The sequence below is a fragment of the Dunckerocampus dactyliophorus genome, chromosome 1 (assembly GCF_027744805.1).
Source record: "Dunckerocampus dactyliophorus isolate RoL2022-P2 chromosome 1, RoL_Ddac_1.1, whole genome shotgun sequence".
Classification (NCBI taxonomy): domain Eukaryota; kingdom Metazoa; phylum Chordata; class Actinopteri; order Syngnathiformes; family Syngnathidae; genus Dunckerocampus; species Dunckerocampus dactyliophorus.
This window is the reverse complement of record NC_072819.1, coordinates 19,085,083-19,098,800: the sequence shown is the minus strand read 5'-3', so window position 1 is coordinate 19,098,800 and position 13,718 is coordinate 19,085,083. Positions and strand designations below refer to the sequence as shown.

Genomic DNA, 13,718 nt, shown 5'->3' with positions numbered 1-13,718 from the left:
ATAGTCACGTTAGTTCATCTTGGACAGGGATACATTCAAGCTGTGTTCACACTTGTGGTTCAGTATTCTTCTGCTCTAGACCAAAAATTTCAAAAGATAGTTGGTGTGCACTTTGGTGCATTTTGTTTTGTGTTCCCACTGGTGTTTTTGTCATGGGATCGCTGGCTGTGCATAAAGAACATAAAAGACTTGATTTGGCAGCTTTCGTGGCACATTACATGACCTAACTTAAATGATTACATGTTATTATATTTCCCATTAACCTGGTCACGGGAAAAGTGCCATCACTGGGTGTGGATCCGGACCGAGGTCCGCCATTTGGTGATAGCGGACCTAGATCTTGAATCCTTGGTAATTGAAAAAATAAAATAGGACACATTTATGAGTTTATTCCAGTGTCTGATTTTTCCCTCCTTTTTTTACAAGACCTCTTCAGATGGCAGTGAGTTTAGCCAAGTGATTTTGTTGCTTTTTTCAAAGTCAAAATGCTTAGGATTTCAGCTCAGTTGTCATTACACGTCATTACACACAAATTGAGTTTGTATGTTGACTAAAATGCTTTCTTGTTTATATTGCGATGGCACATGTAAAAACAGCAGGATTATGTTGCAGCGCTTTATGGTGATGTGCCTACAATGGTTGCAAGATTCATATCTGTACTAGCCTAAAAGGTATTTGTCACACATACCTACCTACAATAAAATATGCAATATGTATGAATGAGAATATGCTAGGCTTTGAGATAATTACAAACAACTTAAAAATGATCATCTTTCGAACATCCATCCATCCATCCATCCATCTTCTTTTGCTTTTCTGAGACTGGGTTGCAGGGCCAGCAGCATAAGCAGATAAGATCAGATTCCCCTCCCCGGCTACTTCATCCAAGGCCAGTTGAGAGACATTGTCCTCCAATGTGTCCTGGTTGTCCCACCTCCCCAGGGACGCGCGTCCAGGAGGCATCCTGACCAGATGCCAGAACCACCTCATCTGGCTGCTCTCAATGCGGAGGAGCAGCGGTTCTACTTTGAGCTTCTCCCAGATGACAGTGCTTCTCACCTTATCTCTAAGGGAGAGCCCAGCCACCCTATGGAGAAAACTCATTTCAGCTGCTTGTACCCGCAGTCTTGTCCTTTTGGTCACTACCCAAAGCTCATGACCATAGGTAAGGGTAGGAACGTAGATTGACCGGTAAATTTGAGTTTTGCCTTTCGACTCGGCTCCTTCTTCGCCACAATGGACCGATGAAGAGTTTGCATCACTGCAGATGCTGTGCCAATCTGACTGTCGATCTCACGTTCCATCCTTCCTTCACTCGTGAACAAGACCCCAAGATATTTAAACTCCTCTACTTGGGGCAGGATCTCACCCCCGACACAGAGATGGCACTCCACTCTTTTCCGAGCAATAACCATGGACTAGGACTTGGAGGTGCTCAGTCTCATCCCAGCTGCTTGACACTCGGCTCTGAACCAATCCAGTGACAGTTAAAGATTACAGCCCGATCAAGCCAGCAGGACTACATCATCTGCAAAAAGCAGAGACCCAATCCTTTCATCATCAAACTGGATCCCCTCAACACTCTGGCTGCTCCTGGAAATTCTGTCCATAAAAGTAATGAACAGAATCGGTGACAAAGGGCAGCCCTGGCGGAGTCCAAACGTCACTTGGAACGAGTCAGACTTATTGCCAGCAAAGAGGATCAAGCTCTGACACTGTTTATACAGGGAGTGAACCGCCCGAATTAGGTGATTCGGTTCCCTGTACTCCCAGAGTACTCCCCACAGAATTCCTCGAGGAACACAGTCGAATGCCTTCTTCAAGTCCACAAGGCACAGTTGGACTGGTTGGGCAAACTCCCATGCACACTCAAGGACCTTGCAGAGAATGTAAAGTTGGTCCACAGTTCCACGACATGGACAAACACCACACTGCTCCTCCTGAATCCGAGATTCAACTATCCGGTGGATCCTCCTCTCCAAAACCCCTGAATAGACCTTACCAGGAAGGCTGAGAAGTGTGATCCCACGATAGTTGGAACACACCCTCCGGTCCCCCTTCTTAAAAAGGGGGACCACCACCCAGGTCTGCCAATCCAGAGGCACCGACCCCGATATTCTCCCGATGCTGCAGAGTCGTGTCAACAAAGACACCCCCACAGCATCCAGGTCCTTAAGGAACACTGGGCGGATCTCATCCACCCACAGTGCCCTCTCACCAAGGAGCTTTTTTACCACCTAGGCAACCTCAGCTCCAGAGATAGGAGATCCCATCGTGGAGTCCGCAAGCACTGCTTCCTCACTGGAACACGTGTCAGTGGGATTGAGGAAGCCTTCTCTGACAGTGTACTTCGTCCTCCTCCTGAGATGGCAGATGGTAGCCCAGAATCTTTTCAAAGCTGTCCAGAAGTCGTTGTTCATGGTTTCCCCAGACTCCTCCCATGTTTTTTCCTCGGCGACCACCAGAGCCGCAAACCGCTTGGTCACCAGGTGGTGATTGGTTGACAGCTCCGCCCCTCTTCTCACCGGAGTGTCTAAAACATGTGGCCGCAAGTGCAACGACACGACCAGAAAGCCCGTCACTGAACTGTGGCCTAGGGTGTCCTGAGCCAAGTGCACATGCAGACACCCTTATGCTTGAACATTATTATTATTGTTCGTTATGGACAATCTGTGATCCCCTGTGAATCGGGGGGCTGTTCCTCCTAATCACGCCTTTCTTGGTCTCACTGTAGCCGCCAACGTGAGTGTTGAAGCCCCCCTGAAGGGAATCCTCGAGGGAGCACTCTCCCTCTAGGGAGAAGCGGGTATTCTGAACTGCTGCTTGGCGAATAAGCACAAACAACAGTCAGGACCCACAACCAAAGGCGGAGGGAAACTACCGTCACGTTCACTGTGTTCAACTCCAATGTACAGGCCGTGAGCCTGGGAGCAACAAGAATTGCCACCCTTGTGCATCGCCTCTCCCTGCTGGCAATACCAGAGTGGAATAAAGTCCAGCCCCTCTTGAGAGGACTGGTTCCAGAGCCCTTGCTGTGCATCGAGGTGAGTCCAACTATATTTAGCCAAAACTTCTCCGCCTAGCATACAAGCACCGCCTCCTTCCCTACCAGGTGACATTCCACGTACCAAGAGCTAGCTTCTGCAGCTGAGGATCAGACTGCCAAGGTCCCTGTTGTTGACTGCCACCCAGCTCACTCTGCACCTGACCCCTTTGGCCACTCGTATGAGTGGTAAGCTCAGTGGAGGGGGGACCCATGTTGCCTCTTCGGGCTGTGCCCCATCGGTGCAGGCCCGGCCACCAGACACTCGCCATCGCTAGGGAAATCTAGGTCCAATGTTCTTTCTCTTCATAGGGGTCTGTTGAGCCACTCTTCTTCTTTCAACTTTTGCATCTAAATCTTTCAACAATGCTGCCGTTTTCAATCAGGGTCTCTGTATCACTCAATTTGGGAAAAATATTGATCAAACAGCAGCCAGACTTAGCTCTTTTTGTGCACCGTCTGTCACTAATGTACCATCGTCTCACTCTCATTTCTGTGACAATTCAATAAACGTTTGGCATTCTTCAGACATATACCAGTATAAGTTCATTTAAAGGGATATTTAAAACAAAGAATGGATATAAGGTTGGTCACGGTCATAGTTTTCTTTTGTGTTTCGGACATGCTTAACAAGTTAAATACAGAAATATTAAATGTTTACACTTGCGTAATTCAATACGTCCAAAAACTAACAGGAATAATTTAATCCTCCCCCTTCTCAGTGTCTTAGCAATTACTGAGTTTGTTGTTAGACATGTTAGGGGGGAAAAAGAATCGAGAATGTATAACGGTAGGTAGATAGCTTATGTAGTGATGAAGAAAAAAGATGCTCAGATATTAAATATAAATTAATAAATAAATACAGGTGTAAACAATGACAAACTTTGTATCATGTACTATAAATAAATGCAGTATATCAGTAACTGAGACATGAAGAAGTGGTAGGATTAAATAAGGTCTGCTTCTTCCTACTCCTTTTCAAATGTCAACATGTAATTTGTCAGTGAGCAGGGTTACTACTGCAACAACACATCATCAGTTGGGTAAAACTAATGGTCTAAATCCACCTCACGTTCTCTTAGTGGAACAATCCAACGCTTGGAGAATTCTGCTTCACAATGTTTGAATATCTCTCATGTCTGAAACAAACAAAACCTTGACCATTGCCATTTTCCAAAAAATTACATTTTGTCTTCTGGTTGGCGGAAATGACCTGAACATATAGCACCACTTGCTGCTTGCAGTGGTAAAAAAAAATACTTTATGCCGAAGTGCATGTGGACATTGCCTAAGGGTAAAATAGAGAGGATGCATGCACTTGGTCTAGCATAGTTCCGCAAATTACCACAACAAAACAGTTTTGTGGGTCAATAGGGAGTAATAATTACAAATACATTGCAATACAACTTACAGTCCATGAAAGTGTATAATATATTCATGCTTCTTCTTTTGTTTTCAGTGGAATTCCAGGAAAGAAGTGTGGGGTCATTATCTTAACTGCTGAGGAGCTCAGCAACTGCAGGGTCAGTAAACACACACACACACACGCACACACACACACACACATTTATGCACTTACAAACTGTGCCACCGATAATGGGATACACGCACACGGCTGCAGAAAAGTTTTAATGATCGACCCAACTTTCCATAAGAGACCGTACAATGTGACAAATGAACAGGAGTTTCACATGTAAATCACTTAGTCAGGGTTCAAGTTGTTTTTTTGTTTTTTTTCCTTGGAGTTGATGGGAATAAATGCTCAATTTTAGCTCACTTCTCCAGAGATGCAAACATTAAAATGAAGTCCCAACTTGGTTCTCTACAAGTAATATCATGATCTATTTATATACCTAATCATGTAACCAACCATGGATAAAACCACTAAATTTGTGTTTTCAGTGTGTATACATACACTAAATTGCTTGAGTTTGGCTGAAACCAGCTTCGACTTTTCAGTGTCGGTTAACACACTAGACTGGATTGGAAACCAGATCGTTCTTACATGTATACTGTACACTGAATCAATCGATAATCGGAGTGACGTTTCTAAAGATGGGTCAGTCTCCGTGAAGTACTAATGGGGTAGCATTAACATTAGTCAAAGCAGAAAGAAAGAGGGTTCTGTTTATACCCAAAAGGAGACAAATTCATGCTACACAAGCTGAAATAAGTCAGTGTGTGTGTGTGTGTGTGTGACATGATGCGCAAGCACATCCCATTGGGAAGAAACGTAGCAAACAGCCATGTTTTAACACCAAAACTTCATTTTTTTATTCAAAATAATAAATGGTATTTCGTTAGTTCTTTTCAGAATTGGAATGTATTTAATCCAGCCTAACAACCTTTACTTCTGCAGCCTTTGATTCATCGTTTACAGTAGTATTAAAAGTAATGTAGACATTACAAGAGCACTCGGCAATTTGTTCTATGTCTCTGATGAGCACCATAACCCCAAGAGCCAAAACAGATGTTATTTAAACATATTAAAACGTTGCCGAACGCACGTGAGAGCTGTGGAAACATAGTGTCCTCTTTCCTTGTCATTTTTCTTTATATTAATGCTTGAACACCACTGGGGAAGCTAGACATGACCCAAATAGCAGTCAGAAAAAGGAATGCGCTGTGTCTAGTATGTGGACGCTGACAAATCCATAGTATCCCATGATGCCTCACGACCGTAGGCGATGAATAAAAGGTCTCATCAAGGACAATCTATCCATCTCGCCCTCCGCTGAGGCATCCCAAGCATCTCAAAACAGCAGCCGTAATAAAATGGCGTCTCATTAATGGGTGTAACCATCCATACATATGTATGAGGCTATTCCTATTCCTCTCTTACTACATTAAAGACAGCCAAAGATAAAATTTGTTTCTCCCCACCAATAAAATGTATACTTTAAGTGAAACACTGGATTGAAATCACAGTGTAAATGTATGCAGCCATTATTGAGATGAGCCGCCACCGGTGCTTGGGAATTTGCATCGCTATTATGCATTATACAATCTTTTAAGTGTGACAATCGCTTTGCATTCAGACTGATTGTTGACTTCTAAATTGCTGCGTCTGAGTCACACACGCATAAAAGCTGAACCCAGGATGGGTTAGTTGTGCGACACAGCAGGTTGCTACCTTTGAAATGAAATTGCATCTTAAATAATTATAGATATTTTCAACAATCCCCATTTGTCTTCTTTCCTGGCAGGATATTGCTACCATGCAGCTGTGTGCCAACAAGCTGGATAAGAAAGACTTTTTTGGCAAATCAGACCCCTTCTTGGTTTTCTATCGCAGCAACGAGGACGGAACGTGAGTCTGAGAAGGAGCCTCATAGGCTACTCAAAATAAAATAAATACAAGTAACACAATAAATCAAGTTTTTCCAGCAAGAAATATTCATTAGAACATTTCCTAGGCATTGTAGGGAGTGCACACACGTGGGTCACATAATGAGTTGTTTTATGTAAGGTGCCGTATTATGCAAAATGTTTTTTTTATTGTGTCTGTAGAAGCTGTTTATGATCATCAAACATGACAAAACTCTATCATCTCCCTCACTTGCTTGCTCCACTTTTGACAGAAGAGCGCTCAAATGGTCGCTTTTGAAGTTGCAGGTTTTGATGACATCATGAACTTTAAGCCTTCTTTCTGATAGACATGACACCACCTCTGATCTGCTTTGAGCTAAGTGAGCTCGGCCCATATATACGGTACTTTGTAGAGGAAAAAAAGCAGGCATCACGGTACTTCTTAAAATAAAGCCTGTTGCTCTGTCAACTTTCTGTCAGTCAGCTACAGACATGGGAGCTGTGAGATTGGTCATTATGTTTTTTCTTCAGCGAAGAAGCATGCTAGCAAGATGTTGCTGTTAAAATGTGAGTGTAATGTTCTGTAGCTCAGATAGCTGTGCTCGTGTTGCCAATGTTTGTGTCCTCCTGTCCCACTCCTTAATGCTTTGTTGTTGTATGTGATATATGCCATCTGTTACGTTGGACGAGTGCAGTTACAGTGTATATGTAAGTGGATATGTGCAGACAAGTGCTGGACCCCAAATGCAGAGACAGGGGTGCAGTCCACGGAGGATTTAACTAACAAAGGGCGAAACGCACAAATTAAGTAAACTAAAAAGCACCATGGAAAAAAAGTCAGACAACTAAAGTAAAAGGAGAGCCCAGCTGGAGAGCAGGGAGAAACTGGGTGTACCTTCTGGGAGATGCTGGAGCCAAGTTTATCCTCAAGAGAATTTCAATTCAATTAAATTTATTTATATAGCGCCAAATCACAACAGCAGTTATCTCATGGCACTTCACACGTTTAGGTCACACTCATAAATGAAAGCAGTGAACCAAATGAAACCCCACATGAGCAAGCACTTGGCGACGGTGGCAAGGAAAACTCCCTCTGGAGAAGAAACCCTGTACAGAACCCAGGCTCTGTCAGGCGGCCGTTTGTCTCGATCCAACTATTTGCTTTAGCAAAGAGGTTGGTGTTGAGTTGACTTTTAAATACAGACAGGGTGTCTGCCCTCCGGATTGAGTACGGGAGATGGTTCCACAACGGAGGAGGAGTCTGATAACTAAAGGCTCTACCTCCCATTGTACTTCTAAAAATTCTAGGAGTAGCAAGTAGAGTCAAACCTGTCTTAGCGGCCACCTTTATAGAATGGCCACCTGCCTATAGCAGCCACTGTAAAATCCCCCGCAGCAAATTTACATGTTATAGACCCTGTGTATAGCAGTCACCTGTCCAACGCGGCCAGCGGCCACCCATTTTGTCTCCCTTGGTCAATATCTGACCGCATATAGCGGCCAAATTACCAACCCAAGTAGAAGCTTCATGCATGAAAAAGTTTCGTTTTTCAATCTATGAAGCCGTCGTGTCCAGACTTTAATTACTGAGTCCTAGCTCAGTCACATTCATTCACAAGATCCACACAAACTGTCAGTTGTTCCACATAAAAAAGCCGTTTTCTTTTGAGCTTGCTATTTTCTGGTCAAACATGTAACTTTAAGAGCATTTGCACCAAAACTTTACCGCAAAGTAGGCTGGGAACAGGACGTGCTCCCAGCGACGCTACAATAAAAAATAAACATACGCTAGCATGCATGCAGCAGCGGGAGCAAAACTGAGTTTGGTTGTACTTAATTGAAGTATTTTAGAATGTACTCACGTTATATTTGATCAATCCTCATCCACAAATCCATCAAAGTCCTCATCTTCTGTATTCGACACAAAAAAAGCCGTCTTCTTTTCCGTTCGCTACTAGTCTGTTAACTTGTCAGTGTTATTCAGCTCCGAAGCAAAGAAGGAAACTTCTCCTGTTGCTTCTGCCAACTTTATTTATTGAACGCGGCCACCAGACAGCAGCTCAGAACACACACACATCTCTCAGCATCGTCTCTCCTTCCTGCTTGCCCACAAGGCAAAGGTTAAACAAGCCCCACTGTCCAGCCAATGCCTGTAACAAGTGACACCGTTTATTTCCTGGTGTGCACTGGTCAATACTGTAATGCCGCTTGTTGTGGGGAAGGAGAGACTCACGTCGCCGATGCACTTTAATGGTTTTATTAACAGCGGAGAACACTGCAGGACTTTACATCCACGCCAACATAAACACACTTCCCAACTCTCTCGAAACTCACAGCTAGCACTGAGCCTAGCTCTCCTGCTCGGGACGCCCACCGTCACTTCCCCTCACTTCCTGATGAACTAAAGCTGTAATGACACGCTGTCGTATAAAAAGTAAAATATTAAAAACAAGCGTAAGACATTACGAGCACAGCTTTGTTCTGTGGGTCGTGGATATATTCTATCAGTTATTATTAAGCCTCTAGCTTCCTTTTAGTAAGTAAAAACTTTGGCTATGATTGCACTACATTGTCATGTAGACCTACAAAGTACACTTGGAAGAACAAGAGGTGAATAAATGTATTGCAACTGATGTGAAACTGATGAGGGGTAGGATTAAATAAGCTTTGCTTCTTCCTACTCCTTTTTGGACATGCAAAATTGTGAATTGTACTATGTGATGTGCTACTGTTTGACTCATATGCATGTTCAGGATGAATTAAAACCATGAACCATAAACCATGATAATAACAAGCCTAGTAGTGCTGTACAACTTGTATCCGCAGTCCGCAGTGCCCTCTACTGGTCAACATTATTATTTTTTTTCCATTTTTTTTCCTCTACTGGTCAACATTCAAACTGGACACCAACCTGTGTATAGAGGCCACCTGTCTATAGCGGCCACTTTTGCAGACTCCCTCTAGTGGCCAATATAGACAAGTTTGACTGTAATTGTAAATTCTGGGAGTGCAGTGTTCTCCTAGGTTGATGGGGTTCTCGAAGCTCTTTAAGATATACTGGCGCCTGACCGTGTAGTGCTTTATATGTACCTCCAACCTGGAGGCCACAAAAGCATGAACAAGTTTTTCTGCATCTGGTAGTAGTTTTTTCTGCATCTGGAATTTTCTGAATTTGTTCGTTTCGTAAATGAAAAATGCTGTTCTTGACACTTCTTGTTGTATTTGGGAACTAAAGGAAAGGTCCTGATCAAGGTTTCTGACTGTATTGTGAGGGGTGAGTGCAAGACCATCTAGGGCAGTAATATAATTTGCTATCTTGTCTCTGTGGTGCTGTGAACTTTTATTCTTTATTACTAATGGATACAAACTGCAAGCGATCTGACAAATAGGACTGAAACCATTTTAATGCAGTTCTTTTAATACCAAGGGCATGTTCTAATCTCCATATTGTGATTTGGTGATCAATTGTGTCGAATGCTGCTGTAAGGTGTAATACAACTTATACTGAAGTGAGGCCTTTGTATGAGGCGGTGAGAAGGTTGTTCCTAATTTTCATGAGTGCTGTTTCTGTACTGTGCTGCATCTTAAATCCTGACTGAAACACCTTAAGTAGATGATTGTTTTGAAGGAAATGATGTAACTGATTGGCAGCTGCTTTCTCTAGGATCTTGGAGAAACATGGAAGGTTGGATATTGGTCAGTAGTTAGCTAATACATGTGGATCAAAGTTAGGTTTTCTAAGAAGCGACTAGTGATTAGCGATGGGGTCTAACCTGCAAGTTGAGGAGTTTAAGAAAGAAAATTGTAGAGGCTAGCTCAGAAGAGTTGATGAAGAACTGTGAAAAAAAAGTGTAAAAAAATGTGTCATTCATTGCCAAGAGAAGCACATTGTCATTAAGCACAAAGGAATAATGCAACGCCAAATAATATCCAAAAGTTTGAATGAGAAGTCCATACAAGTAGAAAACAATGATGAATAACCCAACATCTCCCAGGTGCAATCCATATGCCTAAATTTGGCTGCAGCCAATCAAGAAAAAAAGAACACAGGCTGGAGAAGGCAGGCCAGAACAAAGGGCAAACACAGGAGGGTCAAAAAGTGGAATTTGACAGAGATGGTGCAGGAAACAATTGGATGACAAGAAATGTTGAAATTGTGTGCCGAGCAGAGGACATCGGAGCAAAGCCTCGGGGCAACAAACAAGCGGCCTGCCGGACAGGCCTCAGGCACGGGGGTGTCCTTGAGTCAGCCACCTGCTTCTCTACATCTCACTGGAGTATACCATGGATCCGGGATTGGGGAATGATGGGTGAGTTAGGCAAGGGCGTCCAGCTTGCCGTTCTGGAAGCCTGGGCAAAGATCAGGGTAAAATTAAACCTGGTGAAGAAAAGTGCCCAACATGCCAGTCTAGGGTGGAGCAAGTGTACGTCAAGTTTTTGTGGTGCGTGTGCACATTGGAGGGGAGTTCAGAGCACTCCAGCCAGTGCCCCATTCCTGCAGCGCCAGTGCAACATCCAGTAACTCCCTGTTGCCAGTATCGTAATTATGTTCCGCTGAGGTCAGGTGGCGGGAGAAGAAGGCACAGGGGTGCAGCCTCTGGACGGAGGTGGAGCGCTGAGAGAAGACGCCCCCCCCACGCTGGTGTCGGAAGCATTCACCTCAACATACAATTGAGAAGAGGGGTCAGGGTGAATAATAACAGGAGCACTTGTAAATAAAGATTTTAGTTTAATGAAAGTGGCGTTGGCATCTGGTGTTCAAGTAAACAGCACTTTAATTGATGGATGCCTTGTCAAAGGTTTCGCGACTAAAGCTCCGAATAAATTGTCTATAGAAGATTGCAAAGCCGAGGAACCTCCGATGAAGCTTCCATGATGTAAGAGCAGGCCACTTGACCACAGCCTGGATTTTAGGTGGGTCGGTTCTAAGTTGCCCTTTCTCCATGATGAACCTGAGAAAGAAAACAGAGGAGGTAGGAACGCACATTTTTCAAGGAGCCATTGGAGAACAAACAGAACCTGCTGGACGTGCTCTTCCAAGGTTTGTGAAAAAAATCAGTATATTGTGAAGCTAAACAAATGCAAAGTTGCCTGTCTCAAAGAATGTTAATACAAATTTGGTAAACAGCGAAGGCGTTTGTGAGCCCAAAAGGCATGACCAAATGTCCAAGGGGGGTGTTAAAAACTCTCTTCCATTTATCCCTCTCACGGATCCGAACAAAGTGGTAAGCGTTGCGTAGGTTGAGCTCGGAAAAAAATGTACAGAGTGGAGAGAGTTGAAAGCAGAATCCAATAGGCGTTGACTCCTCTCGCCCAGCATAAGGCGGCTTCCTCCCACCTGGCATCAGGTGACGTAGGGGCGGCTTGGTCCGGTGGAATGACTCCGGTGACAGGGAGCGCTGTGGACGAGGCATCTAGCTGCAGCGCCGACCAGAGGGTTACAAGCTGGGTCTCGAGTGCCACCAACAAGGCGTCTTGTCGATCGGCTATGCTGTTTATGTCGAGACCCAACGCGTTGAACTGCTCCTCCAGCTTGCTGATGCGCTGCACCGAGTTGCGGAGAGCCAGCCTGTTTGTGTCCACCTCCGCTAGGTCCATAATGGAGGAAGGAGGAAGGTGTACAAGTAAAAAAGTTCTTTAATAAAGTCCACAAAGGGTTAAACTAACAAAGGGCAAAGGTGTGCAAATTAAGGAAGCTAAAAAGCACCCTGGATAAAAAGCCACACAACTATAGTAAAAGGGGGGCTGAGGTGGAGAGCAAGGAGCAACAGGGTGTACCTTAAGAGAAGAGCTGCTGTCATTGTGCACACATGAACGACAAATATAATGCAATGATACTGCAACGATAAAGAATGTCCATAAGTTTCAAAAGGAGAAGTCCATAAATACACATGTAGAAAACAATGATAAATAACCCAGTGTCTCCCAGGTGCAATCCATCTACTTAAATGTGGCTGGCGCCAATCAAGAGCAGGTGCGTCCAGTTGTCCCACCTCCAGCCAGCTAAAAAAACAAAACAACACAATCAGAAGAAACCAGGACAGAACAAAGGGCAAAAACAGGCGAGGCACAAAGTGGAACGTGACATAAAGTGCACAATAGCACTCCAGTGGGCCAACATTCCTCCACAGCGCTGTAAGAGACTCATTGCAATTTACTGCAAATGCTTGATTGCAGTTGTTGCTGCCAAGGGTGGCCCAACCAGTTATTTAGTTATTTCGGGGGCAATCGCTTTTTCACATAGGGCCATGTAGGTTTGGATTTTTTTAATAAAAAAAGGTTCTTTTAAAAACTTAATTTTGTGTTCAGTTGTGTTGTCATCGACTAATATTTAAATTTGTTTGATGAGCTGAAACATTTAAATGTGACAAACAGAAAAAAAATCAGAAATCAGGAAAGGGGCAAACACTTTTTCAAACCACTGTAGTTGTCTGACTGGTGTAGGCCTGTTTTTCATGAATTGTGGTTGGATAGTCACCCAATTCAGAACAACCACTTATTGTAAGCACAAACAGTGACTCACACTTAAAAAAAAGAAGGTGGGGTTGAAGTGTTTTAAAAGTTTACCTTTTGAAGCTGACAGAACACAGTCATCATCTAAATCAGCAGTTCCCAAACTTTTTACAGTTGCGTACCCCTTCAGACAATTGACTTGAAGCCATGTACCCCCTACTGCTGCACACTTAAAAAACATAAACCATTTTTACATTTCATGAAATTGAAATATTAAACATGATTAATTGGTTAATTAATTTTATAATAAGTAATTCTGGTTCAAAAATTTGTATTGTGCATGGTCAAATTATGATAAAAGTTTTACATGAGCACTGATGAATAGATAAGATGTGAATTTCTCTTGGAGATGAATAAAGTATGGAAGTATTCATCCTCCATATCTTTTATTTCAGCCGGATGTTGGCATCCTTCCCTTTGAATGGGTTGAACTTCAGCTTCACTTTTGCAATCGCTATCTGCATATTAATTTGATACAAAATTGAAAGGGAATGTTGAACACACATGATAAAGCAGTATCCAAAGTACAAAAATACATAAGCAGCAGTGATAAAACCTCATTTTCTGGAGAATCTCCATTCTCTCATCCTGACACCTTCAAGATTAAACACTCTTAATACACAACATAGTCATCAAATTACTTACTTACTTTATATGTTCATATAACTCGCACAAAGCAATGAATTAGTTCATGCCGTGTCTCCTTCTTTCTGCTATGACATGCGTTCTGTGCTATGAGGCGTTCAGGTGCACTCGTAATTGTGAGTGCTAATTGTTTTTTTATTCACGCACCCCCAATGACAATTGGCGTATCGCTGGGGGTGCACGTACCCCATTGTGGGGAGCTAGAGTC

At 43.4% G+C, this 13,718-nt stretch overlaps 1 protein-coding gene across 4 annotated transcripts in view; it reads left to right on the top strand.

Annotated features, from left to right (window-relative positions):
- LOC129181767 (copine-9) overlaps positions 1 to 13,718 on the top strand; it is a 134,163-nt gene that overhangs the window by 85,822 nt on the left and 34,623 nt on the right. For all 4 annotated transcript variants that reach the window (XM_054777368.1, XM_054777394.1, XM_054777376.1 and 1 more), the window contains 2 exons: positions 4,503 to 4,566; positions 6,250 to 6,353. In XM_054777368.1, coding sequence (XP_054633343.1) covers positions 4,503 to 4,566; positions 6,250 to 6,353 — 168 coding nt within the window. The remainder of the gene's footprint in view (positions 1 to 4,502; positions 4,567 to 6,249; positions 6,354 to 13,718) is intronic.